At 50.0% G+C, this 18,831-nt stretch overlaps 1 protein-coding gene across 1 annotated transcript; it reads left to right on the top strand.

Annotated features, from left to right (window-relative positions):
• Window positions 1-1,938: 1,938 nt before the first annotated feature.
• RGCC (regulator of cell cycle) lies at window positions 1,939-16,912 on the top strand. The gene is made up of 5 exons (XM_043891918.1): window positions 1,939-2,186; window positions 2,720-2,905; window positions 12,136-12,243; window positions 14,774-14,836; window positions 16,538-16,912. The coding sequence occupies exons 1-5, from the start codon at window positions 2,138-2,140 to the stop codon at window positions 16,543-16,545; spliced, it is 414 nt and encodes a 137-aa protein (XP_043747853.1). The 5' UTR covers window positions 1,939-2,137; the 3' UTR covers window positions 16,546-16,912.
• The last annotated feature ends 1,919 nt before the right edge of the window (window positions 16,913-18,831 follow it).

Genomic DNA, 18,831 nt, shown 5'->3' on the forward strand with positions numbered 1-18,831 from the left:
TGGGAAAGATTGAGGGCAGGAGGAGAGGGGATGGCAGAGGATGAGATGGTGGGATGACATCACTGACTCAAGGGACATGAGTTCGAGCAAGCTCCAGGAGATAGAGAAGGACAGGAAAGCCTGGTGTGCTGCAGTCCATGGGGTCGCAAAGAGTGGACACGACTGAGCAACTGAACAACAACAAGGTTCTCTGAAGATTAGCTTAACAGTTTCTACAGCTGAGAGGGCCTGACCTCCAAGCCATCGCGCAAGAGTTGGGGTGGGATGTCCACTGCCCTGCCTCCCAGCCTGGCCAAAAAGGCGCGAGCCGCTGCATTTCTGAGGCAGCCCCCTTTGCCTCAGCTGCTAGGTGGGCGACTGCTCCTTCCTCCCAGGGCATCCCCCTGTGGGTACCACAGCAAGTCAGAGAGTATGAGAGAGGGAAAGAGACTTAAAAAAAGTAATGAAAGTGGTGAAAGGAAGAAAAAAGATGTGTACGCTTTGCCGTGTTGCATCAAGAACCTGGGGTAACTGCACCCTTAACTGGAGCCTCTCTCTCCGGTCTTCTCTGCTCTCTACTGGAAGCCCTGATCAGCTCTGAAACCAGACAGACCTGCCTTTCCATCACTAGGTGACTAGCATGCTACTTAAGCGCTCTGTGCCTCAGTTTCCTCTCGTGTAAAACAGAAGCAGTAATTCTACCTCTCAGGGCTGCTGTGGGCCTGAAAAGGGTGCGTGCCAAGACCTGCCCAAGGAGGCCTTTGACAACTGGAGTGACACCTCCCTTCCCTCTGAGGCTGGTCTGTGGGCAGACGCCCTGGCAGCACCGTCCAACAGGACTCTGAGTGAGGATGGCTTTTAATCACCTGATAGGTGTCCCGAGCAACTAGGGTACTGAATTGTTCATTTTATTCTCTTCTATTTTAGTTACCTATGGGCTCTCCTGGTGGCTAAGCAATAAACAATCTACCTGCAATGCAGAAGACATGCAGGAGCCCTGGGATTCCATCCCTGAATGCCGAAGATCCCCTGGAAGCGGGCACAGCCACCCACTCCAGTACTCTTGCCTGGAGAGTCCCATGGACAGAGGAGCCTGGTCGGGCCACAGTCCACCGGGTCGCAAAGAGTCAGACACAGCGGAGCAACTAACACACTCAGTTGCTTTACATTTAAGAAGCCACCTGTTCCAAGTGGCTACCTCCTCGGGGCAGGGCAGTGTAGGGCCTTTAGGGTCAGGACTGGTCCCCTGCCAGGCGGCTGGGCCGGGTGGCTCAGTGTGGGCGCTGAGAGGCGCCGGCTCCGCGCTGCATCCACTTAGTAATCTCTTCCCTCGACAAACTCCTACCACGAACACCCAGGACTGCAGTCAGGCCCCGGGCGCCGGGACGGGAACAACTGCAAAACCGTGGACTCCACCGACTTCTGTCCCCCTGTCCCCCTTGCCCTCGGCACTCCGTGCACCCGAAGTCCTCACGGGCCTTGGGAGCAATGGGGAGGGAACGCGCGGGAGGGACCCCTGCGGCTCCCACCTGGGTCAGGGTCTTCCACGGCTCCTGGCTGCTCTATTCTTCGCAACAAGGCCTGCGGGCCAGGCATTTCCCTTTCACAGACGAGGAAACTGAGGCTGGAGGAGCTTAAGGGCACCGGCAGGGAAGCACAGCCGCAAACTCTGTGCTTGGGATTCTGGGGGTGTCGCCAAAGCCACGTCCGTGGGGGCCCGTCGTCAGGGCGCGCGGGGGAAGCGGCGGGTGAATATTTGGGGCTGTAACCCGGGCTCGGGCGACTGGGCGTCACCGCGGTTCCCCGGCGCGCGCGTGGCGAGGGCGGTGCCCGGTGCCCGGGGAGGGGGGACGGGGGCGTCGAGGCGCGGCGGCGGGGACAGACCCGGCGGCCCGGCTCCCGCGGCCCCGCCCCGGCCCGCCCCCGCCCGCGGCTATAAGATGTCGCGGCGGGCGGGCGGCGGCGACCCGGGGAAAGGGAGGGCGAGCGCGCGGTGCCGGCAGCGGCGTGGCTGGAGCGCGGCCGGGCGAGGGGGCGGCCTGAGCGGGACGCTGCCCGGAGAGGGGACGGCCAGAGCGGGACGCACGTCTGCACGACCCCCGTGCCCAGACCTCGCAGGATCCTGGGCCCCCAACGACGCGCGCCGGCGGAGCCCCCCATGAAGCCGCCCGTCGCGCAGGGCAGCCCCGCGGCCGCCGCGGCCGCAGGTGAGTGGCGAGGCGGGGTGGGTCTCCTTAAACCCGGGCCTTGCAGGGGGCTGGGGGCGAAAGCAGCAGGGTCCCGCGTAATCTTTCTCCATTCCTCCCCCTGCCTCCGCTCTGCCCCCGCCGGGCTGGGGGACACGTCACGGGCGCATCCTGACTCAGTCCTCCCGCCGACCCCGGGGCCGCGAGCGCGGGGACCGGTCCACCACCAGCCCGCGGGTGGGAAAGAGCTCGGCCTCGCGGCTTAGCGGCGTGACCTTTGATTTGCAACTCCCGGGGGGTGGAGACTCAGTTTCTTTCTCTCTAAAATGGGCGCGATGCTAGCGCGCACTTCTGGGGACGGTGGAGAGTCTTGAAAGATAACAGCCAGCGGCCGGCGGCGACCTCCGGCTGCCCCCCCATCCCGACCCTGGCCGGAGCGCAGTCCGCGCGGGCCGGCGACCCTGGGGTACCCCGGGGGCCCCGGCCCGACGCGGGACGGGAGGGTGGCCCGGCGCCCGCCCCCGCCCTCACCCGCGCCCTTCGCCCCTGCGCAGCCCCGGCCTTGGACTCTGCGGACGCGGGGGACCTGACGGACGCGCTATGCGAGTTCGACGCGGTGCTGGCCGACTTCGCGTCGCCCTTCCACGAGCGCCACTTCCACTACGAGGAGCATCTGGAGCGCATGAAGCGGCGCAGCAGCGCCAGCGTCAGCGACAGCAGCGGCTTCAGCGACTCCGAGAGTGAGTGCGGCGCGGCCGCGGAAGCTGTGGCGCCCCGGGCAGTCCGGGCGCCCGGCCCGCGCGGGAGCGCCCTGGGCTCGCGGCTCCGCGTGCTCCTCCGGCAAACCGCGGGCGGGGGGTCCGGCCGAGCGAGCCCCGAAGCCCAGAGCCGTCTCTAGGACTCTGGGAGTCTCCGGGGCCGCAAGGCCGGCAGGGAGCAGACCCCGGAGGGCGGTCTGCGGAAGGCAGGCTGGGCTCCACGCCGCCCGCCGGCAGGTGTCAGGACCCAGGAGGGCCTCCCCAGGGCGCCCTCTCCCCCCTCCTTGCCGCTTTCAGCAGCATCTTCAGAGGATGTGGAGAAAGCGCCACAGGCGTGGGGTCCAGAGCCCCCGGAAGGGCGCAGGATGGACGTATTGGTGAAACCAGAAAAGGTTTCTTAAGCTCCCGTTTTTGGGGTGTTTGAAACGCTTCTTGCACTTTCTCCTGGCCTTGAGCTCCCCCCTCCCCGGAGTTGTTGTTACACTGTCCGCAGTTTTGAAAGAATCCTAGCGCTGCTAAGTCCAAGTATTTAGAGAGTGTCCCTCATCCTTCAGGCAGGTCCATGACGTGAACTGCTGGCTCAGACTCCCGGCCCCACCCTGGTACCCAGTCTGAGGCTGGGGGTGGGGAGGAAGAGGGGAGATGGAGGGGGAGGGGAGGGGGGGGAGGGGAGGGGGGAGGGGAGGGGGGGAGGGGGGGAGGGGAGGGGGCAGTTGGGCGGTAGGGAGCAGATGGAGGCAGAGCTGCTTCCTGCTGACTTTCTCTTGGTGGAGACCACCCCCAGGGTCTGGCTGCCCTAAATCACCTTGTTAAAAAGAGAGACCACTTTTTCCAGGACCTCAAACGTCCTGTAAGGATTATGGATACGTGTTTAGGTGTCAAAGAGCAAATTGGGTGACTTTTCAATCTTCTGTGACTGTCGTGTTTCCCAACCCGGATGACTTACTGTTTTTCAAAGGGCATCTTGAACACTTCAGGATAATTCTTGAGGCTTCATTCCCTAGATGGGTTACCAGCCTGAATATCATTCCCTTTGCTGCCCTTGACTCTGGAAGTAAAAACAATGAGCTTTCCTTGTGATTCCCTTCTTTTGCGATCTGAAGCTTCTCCTTGTTACAGGGCAAAGATACAGTCTTGGACTTACACATGAGCTGTCCTCCTGAAAAGGAATAAAGGGCACTGGCCATCCAGTTCAGGCTTGGAGTCAGAAACTTAAGAGTTCCAGCCTGACTTGCCTTGGCAGCCCTGCCCAAGGGTTAGATCTAATTGCAGCTTTTGAGGTGAAAGGGAATGGAATCATCTGCTGTTAATTTTCCCTTCTGTATGTTTGGACTATGTTGCTAATGACCTGACCGCTTATTTTCAATTTCAAAGGGAAGTTGAAAAAATTTTGAAATTTGTCTCAATGTATGTAGCCAAACTTAAATGTGTCTCCTTCTACTGGGGCACATTCATCAAGTACAAATTCTCTCCCCCGTGGGAAAGAAAGCTGGCACAGTGTGTTCAGGGCTGCTCTCTTGCAAAGAACAGCTCCATTCTAAACCACAGCTGCACTTGGCTAGAATAGGGCCTGAGCTCACTCATTCATGGGTGATTGCAACTCCCTCGGGGTAGGATTTCAGATCTGGGATCCGTTTTCTGGGGGCCTCAAAGAAAAGGCACTCGAAACACATTCTTAACAGCTTCAGGGGAGATTGTTTGGAATGGTCTGTAGTTTTTCTTAGGGTGTGTGGACTTTGTTTTCTGCCTTTGTCGCTAACTGGTAAACTGACCCTTGGTTTGGTGGTTAGAGAAGTAAGCGGAGGGTATGCAGAAGGCTTGGATGACATTAGTCTTTCCTATAAATGTGTAGTTTGGCCCTCACGGGGCTGGTTAGAAATAGTCTTGGCAGAAGCGGTGTGTATCTAAATAGTCATTTCTTAAGGATGCATAATACGTGTCTTAATTGCCGCCCAGAATGGATCACAGACATTTGTTATACTCATTTAGCTGTTCAATGCGTTTCTGTGGAAGAGAGTATTTGAGAGAGGTGGATCCTACTGAAATGTAGGGTCTCCCAGCAAAGAGGAGATACCCTAGGATGATGAAAATAAGAGCAGCTCTCTTTTGCCAAGCCTTTTCTGTGATTACTGTTATTATCTGTTAGTTCTTACCATTAGCAAGCTCTTTGCTGTGCCTTAAATGTGCTATCTCCTGTGTTCCCTTCCACAGTCCAACAATGCAGGCACTCTTGTCTGCTTTTTTTTCTGATTAAATAGTGAAACCACTTGGACTATCTCTAACGTTTTGCTCTGTCACTGTGGTTGGTTGGCTGGTGTGGAAACCAGGTCCTCCTGGATAGACTTGGACAGGGATCACTTGCCTATTTGTCAACCATGGTCATGTTTGAAGGTGTCTCTTTAAGGCCGCGGTCCCCTCACCGGGTCCATGGAGCCCAGGCTGAGCTCTGTTGGGGCCCTGCATGAGGAGTGGGCCTCGGTTTCTCTAGCTGTGAAATGGAAAGGATTCTATTTAATGATGCTATGAGCTACCCACTCCAGTATTCTTGGGCTTCCCTTGTGGCTCAGCTGGTAAAGAATCCGCCTGTAATGTGGGAGACCTGCGTTCGATCCCTGGGTTGGGAAGATCCCCTGGAGAAGGGAAGGGCTGCCCACTCCAGTATTCTGGCCTGGAGAATTCCATAGACCATATAGTCCATGGGTTCGCAAAGAGTAGACATGACTGAGCGACTTTAGAAACATCCATAAGCTCAGGATTAGAAAGAAAATATTTGCCCTGTTTGATGTTTTTAAGAGAACAATAAAATGCACATGCCATGATGTGTCACATAGGCCAGATACATTTGGGCCAATGTCTTGCACGAACATGTTATGTATGAAGCTCTGAACCTTTGGGACTTTGGTTTTTTGCCCTGCGTTTTACAACTCCATCACTCTGAAGATGTACCCACAGCATTCCTGCTTTTTTGAAGAACCTTTTTTGTTCTCTTAAAAAAATTTAGAGGGAAAGACAAATGTTATATGATATCACTTATATGTGGGATCTAAAAATATAGTACCAATGAACTTATTTACAAAACAGAAACAGACTCCTATGGACATAGAATGCAAACTAACGATTACTGTGGGCGGGGGAAGCAGGAGAAGTATAAATTAGGAGTATGGGATTAACAGATACATACTACTGTATATGAAATGGAGAAACAGCAGGATTAATTAATTATTGTGTAGCACAGGGAACTATATTCCATATCTTGTAATAACCTATAATGGAAAACATTAAAAAAGAATATATATCTGGATCGTTTTGCTGTACACTTGGAACTAATACAATATTGTAAATCAACTATACTTCAATTAAAAAAAAAATAGGTTTCTCACATCCAAAGGAGAAAAACTAGACATTCCTTCTTTTAACCAGAGAAGCAAGTTACTTCCATTGGAGAGAAGAGCAGATGTTTAATAAGGAAATATGTCTTCCTGTTTCTACTTGCAGGGAATCCTCCTAAGACTTGAAGAGGACCAACACAACAATGGCAAGACAACTTCACGTTAGGGGTGGTATTCAAATGAGGGTTGATGAGAATTGTTCTTTTCTTCTAGATTTCGGTTCCAACAGATAACACCAGGCAGTTTCGTGAGAGCAGTTTCAGCTTTAGCAGTGGAAGGCAGCTCGGTTAGGAGCCGGGGCAGTGAGGTTCAAGCCTGATCCTCAGAGATGCTGCAGGCATGATGAACATCTTTGGTTTGAACTTAGCTCGAAAACCCTATTGTTCTTTCAGTACTTTCAGCACTGTACATGCACATCATGACTTCTCAAATGTGTTCAATAACATTTTAACTCATCATATACTAAATTTTAACCAAAGTGTTAATTTATGATTCCACGGATTGATTTTACAGGAAGTTTCTAATATTAACTGGCACTTTAAAAGGTGATATAAACTCACATCTTTGATGGATTGGAAGTTCCTTTTTCCTTTTGAGGGGGGGAGTTTTTTGCCTCTTAACAGAAAAGGTCCAAAGTCTACTCTGTATGCTGGGGCTTTTATGATTCTGTTGGGCCATTGGAGGGAATGAGGAATTGGCTTCTTTAGCTTGTGCAAAAGCTATATTGTCTGTATTTCTTTGCCTCGACTGTTCTAGCTTGGCTCTGGGAGAGAGGACCTGGGGGGCACGTGTGACAGGTAGCCTATTAGCTGATCTGATGTAAGAGCCACTGAGGTCAAAACTTGACCTTGTTCAAGCCGACAGGGAATGAGGGGTTAGGGGCCCTCGGGGTGTCCTGGTGTGTGCTAGGAATTCCAGGCAGGTAACAAGTGTCACTGGTGGACGTGTATGCATGTGTATGCTTAGTCGCTTCAGTCACGTCTGACTCTTTGTGACCTTATGGACTGTGGCTTGCCAGGCTCCTCTGTCTGTAGGATTCTCCAGGCAAGAATACTGGAGTGAGTTGCCGTGCCCTCCTCCAGGGGATCTTCCCGACCCGGGGATTGAACCTGGGTCTCCTGTGGCTCCTGAATTGCAAGCATAGTCTTTATCACTGAGCCACCTGGGAACCCCATCACTGGTGGGCACCTGGAGGCATATGGAGGGACCGAGCAGTCCCAGAAGAGAAGCTGGAACAATAGTGGTGAAATTGAGAAACGATTTCTTATTCTCTCAGTGCAGCTGTTGGAATTTAGATTTTGAGTGGGAAAGTTGACCCCCCCTGCCCCACCCCGCACATACCATTCCCTGTGGTGAAAGGGAAACAGGTCCAAGGCTTTCTTTTTCTCAGTTAATTACTATGGTTTGCTTGCCTGAAACATGTGGGATTGTTCTATATTTACAGGAGCTCCGGGCCACGGTTACTGTCTGTGGTTTTCCTTCCCTCTGGAGTAACACACGCTGGTACCAACCCCCAAATTACCTTTCTCCCCGCCCCCAAATGGAAAAAAAAAACACGTCTACCTTTTAAACAAGTCTTTGTTTTTGTAGCCAAGTTTTCCAAGCTTTGTGGGCGTTCCTATGGTTAAGATGTTAGAATATTTAATATGCTCACATTTCTTTTGATGATGTCTTAGCAAACTTGCTCCCTGAATTTGAGGTTCCTGGCTTCAGCGTGCCAAGTTGACTTGCCAAGGACATTTCTGATGGGACTGCAGAGCTGATGGCGGTAGATGTTGTAAGGCCCTGCAATATCTAGTCTTGCCACCTGCCAGGTCCCCAGATCATCACTGCTGTGTGTCCTTATTAATGGCAGCGACTGATGCCGGGTGGGGCAATAATACATTACTATGCTATCAGCCAGCAACACATTGCTGTCCCTTGTCAGACTAACTGGCTGTTATTTTGCAAGAAATCGAGTTCTAGGGGGGTGAAAAGAACAGGAAGGCAGGCTTTGCTTCCCTTTTAATTTACACCTAGCGTGCAGTCTTATTCACTGTGGAATGAAATTTTATTGGATAAAGGGTTAAGAGAGGTTGGATTACTTCTCTGTTGGTGGGTTTGTTCTTGGGAGGTTTGTTCTAGGGCTCCTCTGAAGATAAAATTTTTTTCTTAAGAATTTTGCGACTCTCTAAAGAAGAGGAAGAAGCTTGGCCCCAGAATCTGGAGTCTTATTATTCCCTATGGTGACCTTTCTTCTGAGCATGCCTTCCTCCAGTTTGTTGAAAAAATAAAGCCTGAAAACCACGGGCAGCACACGGAACTTGTGAGTTTCTTATCCCCCTTTCTTAAGAGAAGAAACTGCAGCTCCGAGATGAAGTGACTCGCACAGGGTCACACGGCCTTGGTCCCGCACAGCTCTAGGGGGACAGCTTCTGCTGGACCCCGAGGAGTTTGGGGGCTCTTAAGATTGTTGTGGTTCTTATTTTCATGAATTGTGTGTAGAGAGCATGACCACAGAGTGGAACTGAACCATGGAGAAGTTTGCCTCAAGGATGCTGGGACTGTTTCCTCTTAATGGTTGAACATCTTGGGCTTGGAGTCAGGGCTGGCCTGAATTGTGCACTGAGCATCCAGGTGTATCCATGAGCTGGTGTGTGAGAACGTGTGTGAGAGTGTGTGTGGGTGTTTGAGTCTGGGGGTGTGAGAGGCGAGCAGAAGTGGGCACATGCTGTGTTGGCCAGCCTCCCTGTGTGTGTCTATATCTATAGATACTGTAAATAAATATTGTAACTAGGATTTTTCTCCCCCTCCGTCTCATTGTGAGAGTAGCCTGACCTCATTATCAGTAAGAGGCAACTCCTGATTATTTGAAAAGTTGGCTCAGTAGTTTGCAGCTGAATTTGCCAGTCAAGGAACAGTCAGCTTGTCTGTATATTTTCTGAGGTTGAGGAAAATACTTAGATCAAAACGGAATTTAAGCCCCCAGGTTCTAAAGGGTGAGCGGTGAGCCGTGGTGGTGTCCTGGTACAGTGTGACCCTGCAGGGTCCCCAAAACCAACCGAGTTACCCGAGGAGTCATGAATCCTCACCGGATTCCTGTTTCCTACCATTTTGCAGGGACCGTCTCCACGTCTAGTTCATTACTTTCTCCCAAACTCAGTAGCACTTGGTCTACTTGTGTGTGAGGCAAACAAATGTGTGTGTGTGTTTTCCAGCCCCCAAGGGGTAAGTATACGTCTCTGTAAAATGCTGGGGAGCGGGGGCAGAACAGAGGTGAGGTCCAGGGCCAGGGTCCTGGTGCAGGACGGGGTGCAGGATGGGGCGGGAGGCAGGGCGGTGCCGCTGGCGGGGCCGACTGCCCCCGAGAGGTGGAGGCCAGGGGTGCCGCCCGCGGGGCCCAGGCTGACACTCTGGGCCCGGGAAGGGGGCGATGCTCGCGGGGGCCCTTTGGCGCCGAAGGTTCTGTTGCAGAGGCTTGCACGCCTTCCTTCTGGCTCCCGAGTGCGGGCTCGCGGCCCGCCTCCCCTGGGCTCTCTGTGGTTTTCCTGCCCCTCAGGCTCACTTCGCCTTTTCCCCACAAGTCTCTCGGGTTCTATTTGTGGCGATTCCCCTGCCTCTTATGAGGTGACAGGCGGTAACACGACGTGGTGGGTCTGCAGCGCGCACGACCGCCCTCCCGTGTGTGGGGGGAAAAGGGCTTCCCTTGAGAAAACTCCCGTCGCTCCAGAGTGGGGCTCAGCTGACAAGCCAGCGCGAGGGCTTCCCGCTTTGAGTTCAGTGAGTGCGCGTGTCCCGGGAGATAATAACAGAGGCGCCACCAAACAGTGTCCCGTGGGCAAGTGGGACCGGGAGACAGGGCTAAGCCGGCTTGTTTATCACAAGACATCTCAGGCACGTCGGAGTTTCATCAGAGGACCCTCCAAGGGGCGCGGTGTTTCTCAGGGTCCGGGGACCATGCAGTTCTTCTCAAAGGGCCACTATTCTGGGAAATACATCTTGGGGGAAATGTAAGCCCAAGAGTCAGAGTTTCAGATCTCAGCAGGTGTTCATCATCAGAGCCCTGAAAAACGACTGTGGTCCTTTTAGGTGGCCCGGACTGGACCTAAGAAGGAAGAATCAACCGTGAGGGTTGTATGTGTTTGGAAAACTGAACGCGATGGGTGTGTCAGCCAGGAAGACAAGACGGCCTGGGACCATCTCCTCGGGGCCGTGGGGGAACCTGTGAGGGGCAGTCTTTAGGGATGAAGAGGAATTCTCTTGGGGCCAGAACCCTCTGTTTCTGGAAGCCCTCTTTTATTCTGGGTGTCTCTTTTGTCACTGAGTCCTGTTCCTTTTGAGTTAAGAGGAGCAAAGAAAGATGGTTTTGCCTCCTCCTGAGCTGGAGGTGATTGGATGAAATCGGGTGCGTCCCGAGGAGGACAGGGAGCCTGGCCAGGCCATGGTAGCTCAGCGGCCCCCCTGCACCTGAGCAGGCTTCCCAGAGCTCATCTGCGCTACCCCCGTGCCAGGCTTTGTGTTTTGTTTCAACCAGGAAGGCTGTTCCTCGGTGACCTCAGAGGCCACATCCTGCTTCCACCGCCGGCTCTGCCTCTGAGTCTTTGGGTTGGTACGGCTCAGCCAGCAGCGCCCTTTCTGTGTTCCCGCCACAGAACTGGGCTGGCTGGGGTTGGTTTCTTCTCCCTTGGCAGGACTCAGAAATAGGATCTTAGAACTTCAGAGCTGGAAGGCACTTTAAGGATCATTAAGTCCACCTTCCCATTTTACAGATGGGTAAGCAAAGGCCCATCTGTAAAATGGGAAGGTGGACTGAGTCATCCTTCAAGTTCATTCTGTAAGCAAACCCACCCCCACCAGCCCCCACCCCCAAAAAGGAAATGGCAATCCACTCCAGTATTCTTGCCTGAAGAATCCCATGGACAGAGGAGCCTGGCGGGCTACAGCCCATGGGGTTGCAAAGAGTCGGACTCGACTGAGTGATCAAGCATACTCACACAAGCAAGAGCCCAGAGACATGGTCTTGTCCCAGGGCTCCCAAATACTCAGTAGCTGAGATGATTTCCTAGACGCTCAGCTCAGCCTTGCTTCTGGGACCTTGCCTCGATCTTGTCTTCAGGAGCAGGACAATGGAGCCACCCAGTCACCCAACGTGTTTGTAATCCACAGCTTCCAGGAGAAGAAATCTCTGTCTTTGACCCTCTAGCTGATCCCCAGGATACAGGAGCTTAGGAAAAACCATGACAAAGACTCTCTCTTGAGCAGGCAGGGAGGATTATTAAGTAGTGGGATCCAACCTTAACTTTGTATTATTTTTGGGGGTTCAGAGGGCAGAAGGGACATTTTTCAGGAAAAATGGTTCCTTGTGTCTCAAATCCCAAGCCACCCCCCGGCCTCCATCAGTCAAGCATTGGCTTAGCTGTCAGACACCTGGGCAGTGGGTGCCCGTGTGTTGCAAAGGAGGCTGGTCTGGTCATGATGGTCCTGTTGACCCTTCTTTTTTTAGGGAAGCAAGGGCCTTTGGTGTGCCTGATTGGAGACACACACGCACACATACACAGGCACACTCTCCTGCCTCAAATTTGGGAGCATAAATATAAAATGGATGTGAACTTGGGCAAACTTCAGGAGATAGTGAGGGACAGGAAAGCCTGGTGAGCTGCAGTCCACCGGGTCGCAAAGAGTCGGACACAAGTTAGCAACTAAACAACAACAAGAACAAATATAAAATCTGGAAATCAATTTTTTTTTTTTATAACTTTGCTCCCTTTGGAGATAAACTGTTGCTTATCAATAGACCAGGAGACTGAAACCATTTCTAACGAGTTATGTTTTCTTTCCTGAAAGGTGCTGAATCGCTTTATAGGAACAGCTTCAGCTTCAGTGATGAAAAACTGAATTCTCCGACAGACAGCACCCCAGCGCTGCTCTGTCCTTCTGTCCCTGCTCGGAAAGGTAAGTCCACTCGTTGGAATGTGAATTTTTTTGCTTCCTTATTCCCTCTCCCCCTCAGCCTCCCCTCTCTTCTGCCTTACCCCTAACCAATCTTGCCCAAATGTGCAAAACAAATAGAGAAGACTAGTATCTTCGTACAGTACAATGTGGAGTAGATTTTGTTATTTCTCAGGATTTTGATCAGCATGAAAGTGAAATCGCATACAGGTTGGTGGCAGGGGACGGGTGGCTCAGATGTTAAAGAATCCACCTGAAATGTGGGAAGATCCCGTTTCAGTCCCTGGGTCAGGAAGATCCTCTGGACAAGGGAATGGCTACCCACTCCAGAATTCTTGCCTGGAGAATCCCATGGACCGGGGAGCCTGGTGAGCTACAGCCCATGGGGTCACAAATAGTCGGACACGACTGAGCGACTAACACTTTCACTTTTTTATTTCAGGAAACCATGTAGAGAAACTGTGGGAGAAAGAAAACATGTAGACTCTAGATTTTGTTTTCTCTTGTGTGTTGTTATCAATTCAGTGCTAAATGACAGTGTTCTCCTAGACTGGCTGGTTATAGAATGTAAAACTCAGCAGTTAGGATTTGCAGTAAGTTGGGTTCTTTTTTTTTTTAATTGCATTAACTCTTTAAAGAATGCTCTCAGATGACCAATTTAGCAATTAAATGGGGTCATCATTATGAAACAAGTGATGATCTAACATAATTCAAAATAGCGGCTCCAGCCTGCCTCTACTGTGATATTAATAGACAAAAAAATTTTTAAAGATGCATGAGCAGTTTCTTATATTTTGGAGCTAGTAAATTGTCTCCAGCCAGAGAGCTGAATGTTCTGTTGGGCAAGTGCCCTTTGAAAACAAAAGGAGTTTTTTCCTGCTTAAGAAATGTTACACTCGATGAAAATAGTTGCAGAATGCAATAAAAATGGAACATGGTTAAAAAGAAATATGAAGATTTCATCATTTTCTCACTCAGGCAGGAGGGCAGAATTTCGCCCTTTTTCAAAAGAGACATTTTAAAGTTCTCCTCCCCACATAGCGGTGCTAGCAGCCCCTGGGAATTCTGCCATTGTCCAGCCCTCCGTCTGTAATGGATCTGTTGAATTGAGAGAGACAGAACAGTCTAGAAAGTGGCTTAAAACATGCCCAGATTTGCTACCTGATCCTCTAGAGGTAGAAATTAAAGAGGGGGGAAAAAGCCCTAGTGGCAAATTGACTTTAAAAGCTAAAAACAGTGAGTTATTTGTAGCCAGCTCCCCAGGTGGTGCAGTGGTAAAGGATCCGCCTGCCAAGGCAGGAGACAGCAAGAGATGTGGGTTCGATCCCTGGGTCGGGAAGATCCCCTGGAGAAGGGGATGGCAGTCCGCTCCAGTGTTCTTGCCTGGGAAGTCCTTTGGATGTAGGGGTCTGGGGGGCTCAGTCCATGGGATCTCGAAGAATCGGAGACGACTGAGCAGGAGCATGTACTGCTTGAGGGGGCTAATTAATAAAGACATGCATTCAGAGAAGGCATGAGTGGTGAGCTCTAGAGAAAAAATAAGACACACAGAAAGAAGGACAAGTCTTAGGATGCGGATGGAACAGAATCACGATGGGGCCTCGTTACCCTGTGTTGGCGCCTGCATGGCATGAGGCCGCCCAGACCCAGGAGCCTCCTGCCGCCTTCTCTGTATCATCTTGACAAGGAGCAGAAGCGCTTAGTTAATTCCACCCTGGGGGCACCACGTGGGCTGAAGTATTGCCCTGGAGTGATAGTGTGAACAGGACTGCGTCAGAGAAGTTGAGCTGGAATTAGGGACTCTGGGTGTGCATTCCACACGCTGCTTCCCAAATACTTTGGCTGGTAGCTCAGATCCTACACAATAGAAGAGTTAAAACTTTTCATCTTCCTTCCCTGTCCCTGTTTCACTCTGCCTTTCAACTTTGTTTTTACTTTTGTTTATTTCTGGCTGTGCTGGGCCTTCGTTGCTACGCACAGGCTCCCTCTCGGTGTGGGGAGCAGGGGGGTTACTCTCTAGTCATGCTGCAGGGGCTTCTCGTTGTAGGGGCTTCTCCTGTTGTGGAGCAGGGGCTCTAAGGACGCGGGCTTCAGTGGTTCTGGCTCATGGGCTCCAGGGCCCGGGCTCGTAGCTGTGGCACACAGGCTTAGTTGCTCTGCGGCACGTGGGATCTTTGTGGACCAGGGATCCACTTGTCCCCTGCATTGGGAGGCAGATTCTTAACCACTGGACCACAAGGAAGCCTCCACCTCCCAGCTTTTAAAGTGGTGAAGAGAGTTACTTCTTCCAGGCTGCTGGACCATGGGTGGGGGGTGGGGGATGATGAACTACAAAACCCAGAAAGAAACATCTTCAGAAAAAGCTTCTGAGTTGCCTGTAAGTGAACATTGGAGCAACCACTTAGGGCTGGTACAGGACACTATTTAATAAAATCTCGGAAGACAGAGAGATAGGGGGTCATATAATTCTGGAAAAGTCGAATTCATCAGCTGTCTTGAATATAGAAACTGAACCTGAACTCTTGTTTTTCAGCCAAACTTGGAGATACGAAAGAGCTAGAAGACTTTATTGCTGATCTCGACAGAACCTTAGCAAGTGAGTACATGCCTGGTAGTTTAAAAAAAAAGAATCAAACAAAACCAGCCAGCACCTCTGATAAAGTGCAGTAATGTTTACCAGCTTGCCTGCGGCAGGAAGTTACATCATTAGGTGTTTTTAGGTTCAGAAACAGGACCCTAGTGGCTCAAAAAGAAATCCTGAGGATAAGCTGGCATTGATGTTGACTGCCTTTTCAACCAGGGAGAACTGGCCCCCAAAAAACAATGGCATTTTGTTTGAGAAGTGGAGAGTTAAGTAGTAGTTAGAGTGATTGCAGCCTTCCCAGCATGGTGGCCTGCCAGGCTCTTCAGAAAAGAAATCAGCTTATTGACCACCAAGTATTATACTGACTAATAGAGCTGACTCATCGGAAAAGCCCCTGATGCTGGGAAAGACTGAAAGCAAAAGGAGAAGGAGGTGGCAGAGGATGAGATGGTTAGATAGCATTACTGACTCAGTGGACATGAATTTGAGCAAGCTAAGGGAGAGAGTGGAGGAAAAGGAGCCTGGTGGGCTACAGTCCATGGGGTCAAAAAGAGGCAGACACGACCTAGATCATTATACTGACAGCGCAGAGGGTTCAATCTCAGGGGCCAGAGAAAACTTCACACGTTAGATCCAGGGGTTTGATCTGACTTCTAGAGGGCTGGGTTCCCAAAGAGAGAATTGGCTTGGCGAGACCTTATAACCAAAGACCCACACCAGTTACCGAAAGACCTGGATGAGGTACGTGGTACCCCGTTTCCCATTTGGCAGTTACACTAATGGCACCCCATTCTCTGTGACCAAAATTTTTGAGAACCGAGGGTATCAGATCATAATTGCCATGGGGGTGCCTGGAAGAAAGGACCCTGAGAATCAATCCACACCTTCTATTTCCAAAGAACAGGATTACAAGTGCCAGAAGGGTCAGCTGGAGTTTCCTGGATGACAGTTTCCACAACTTACCCTTGGGGGTCCTTGTTCAGTGACAGAGCAGCCCTGGAGAATTTCATCCTAGCCCCTTTCATTTTACAATGAAAGAGTCAGTTTTCCATATTTTATGCTGTGCTATGCTAAATAGCTGGATAGGATCTGAAAAAATAGATCCAAAGCTGGTTACTTAAAAAGAATTCTGTTCTTAAACAAGGTTTCAGACAGACCTACCTAATATTAGGTGGAAAGTTCTTCTGCAGTTTCTGTTTACTAGAAGACTTTATCACCCATACTGTCCTCCATCAGAAGACCAAGGTCTGTTCTGACAGAGATGATTGTAATTGCAACACAGTTTGTGTTAGACCCGTGAGACAAGCTTGTTGACTTCATGAAAATTGCAGCAGGCTGCCCAGTCATACCAGTTCTTCAGACGTACATTACATGGGAAGCCTGCCATTAAGTTTGGTGCTTGGATGCCTGTTTGAGAGGTGTGCTCTGGTTGAGCATGCATGCCAAGTCGCTTCAGTTGTGTCTGACTCTTTTCGATCTTATGGACCATAGCCCGTCAGGCTCCTCTGTGCATGGGATTCTCCAGGCAACAATACTGATGTGGGTTGCCATGCCCTCTTCCAGGGGATCTTCCCAACCCGGGAATCGAACCTGTATCTCTTAGTCTCCTGCATTGGCATTCTTTACCACTAGTGCTACTTAGGAAGCCCATGGTTAAGCATAGGAATTGTCAACTTTCCCGAGTGGATCACCTTCTCTGTCTCCTATTGACAGGTATGTGAAACAAGAAGTTCTGGGTCCTTTCATTCTAAAGGGAGAAGTTTCAGAAAGCTCGGAGGACCTGATAAAATCAGCTACAGAATATGCTGCTGGAGGGGGCAGAGATGTTGCTCACCCACCACCAGGCTTGTCCTAAAAATACTTTTGGGCTCATCTCTGGGCAGGTTAGAGACTGACTTTGTTTACCAGCTTGCAGCGTATTAGAGCAGATGACTCATGCTAATGTTGTATTTCCTCTTAAAACATAGCTTCTCTGTAATTTAAAATGCTTTTATGAAAATATTTGTAATTAATTATATATAGTCGGAAACAGTAATATGCTTTCCCCATTATAATATATTTTTGTATGCAAATAAAGTTTGAACTGGAGTCTGTCTTTTGGAAGCCGTCTTTTTTTTTTTCCCTCTTGATTTCTTTCAATATATTTCCATCCAGGTAGTATTCAAGTGGAAATAACATCCCTCTTGACTTCTAATAGGGACTCTGGGTGCTGCCACATTGCACTAGGCAGTAGGATGATTAGTGAGAGAAAGTGTTACTTTGAAGCTCATTCGGCACTCTAAAGGGAAATTCTGGCACATGGTTGATGGGAAATTTTAATTTGAGCATTGTGGGGTTTTTTTTAAGCTTTTTATTTTGTGCTGGGGTATAGCCAATGAACAATGTTGTAAGAGTTTCAGGTGAACAGCCAAGAGACTCAGCCACACGTAAACATGTATCCATTCTCCTCCAAACTTCCCTGCCATCCAGGCCCCCACACAGCACTGAACAGAGCCCCCTGTGCTACACGGGAGGACCTTGGTGGTCCTCTGTTTTAAACACAGCAGTGCGTGTATGTCCAACCCAAACTCCCTATCTCCTGCCTCCATCCTGGGAGGATTGTGGTTTTGATGGAAGTTGGGTTTCTCTTCTCTGTTCTCCCCATTTCTTAGAACCTTTTTGTTGCCATGGGCGCTCCCTTCAATTAAGGGAAATACTAGGTGCACTAGGAATCCAGGGCAGGTTGGGGCAGCTGGAGCATTTATAAATGGTGGTGCTCGCGTAAGACCAGTGTGCTGAGGCGGATTTGATGTGCTGGCCTGGGTGCTAACGTCCAGGAGCCCGGAGCTGGAGGGGTCCCAGGGGGTCCAGATGTAGGGTCTCCCATGGGGTGGGCTTGTTTGTAGAAGCCAGTAGCCCCACCTCCCACCCCCTGCCTGCCTTTTATGGGGGATGGGGCGAGGCATGAAAACAGGCAAGTCCATAGTTTTCCTGTCTATGCTTTTCTACCCTTAAAACATCTGAAATAACCAGGCATTACTTTGACATGCAGAATCAAGTTATGCAAAAACTCCAATCCTTATGTTCCTGTAGAACACAAATCCAAAACATAAGTACTTCTAATTTTACATAATTTTCCATAAGGCCTTATGACTATTGATATTTTCAAAAGATAACTACTAATTTGATCTGTTTTTTAGGGCATTGGCAAACTAAATTGCCTTTTATTTAAAGCTTTTCTTTTCCCCAAACTTCTGGGAAACCTTTTGGGTTGAACCCAAATATTTTCTGTAATTCTTTTTTTTTCTAGTTTTTAATTTTTTAGAAAACTTTATTTTATACTGGAGTATAGCTGATTAACAGTGTTGTGACAGTTTTGGGTGGACAGCAAAGGAACTCAGTCATACATGTATCCATTCTCCCCCAAACTCCCCTCCCATCCAGGTTCTTTATTTCTTTATTGAGATATAATTTACATACCTGAACGTTCATCCTTTTAAAGTGTACAATTCAGTAGGTTTAAACTTTTTAGCTGTGCTTTCTGGCTTGGAGGATCTTGGTTTCCAGACCAGGAATTGAACCTACCCCCTCAGCAGTGAAATCGCAGAGTCGTAACCACTGGACCAGCAGAGATATCCCACCTCAGTGGCTTTTAGTACCTGTGTTCACGGAGTTGTGCAGCCATCCCTGCCTGTGGATTTGTCTATTCTGGATATTTCATACAAATGGAATCATACAACATACAGCGTTTTGTTTCTGCATTCTTTTCTTTACAAACTTTTCACGGTTCATCCATGTTGTATGCGAATCAGTACTTCATTCCTTTTTGTGACTGACTAATAGTCCACTGTATGGACATACCATATTTGTTTATCCATTTATTAGTTGAGGGACATTTGGGTTATTTCTACTTTTCGGCTAGTGAATATTGCTCTTATGAATATTCATGTATAAACTTTTGTGTGGATATATGTTTTAATTTATTTTGGGTATATAACTAGGATCAGAATTGCTAGGCCGTAAGATAA

This window comes from Cervus elaphus, chromosome 30 (assembly GCF_910594005.1).
Source record: "Cervus elaphus chromosome 30, mCerEla1.1, whole genome shotgun sequence".
Classification (NCBI taxonomy): domain Eukaryota; kingdom Metazoa; phylum Chordata; class Mammalia; order Artiodactyla; family Cervidae; genus Cervus; species Cervus elaphus.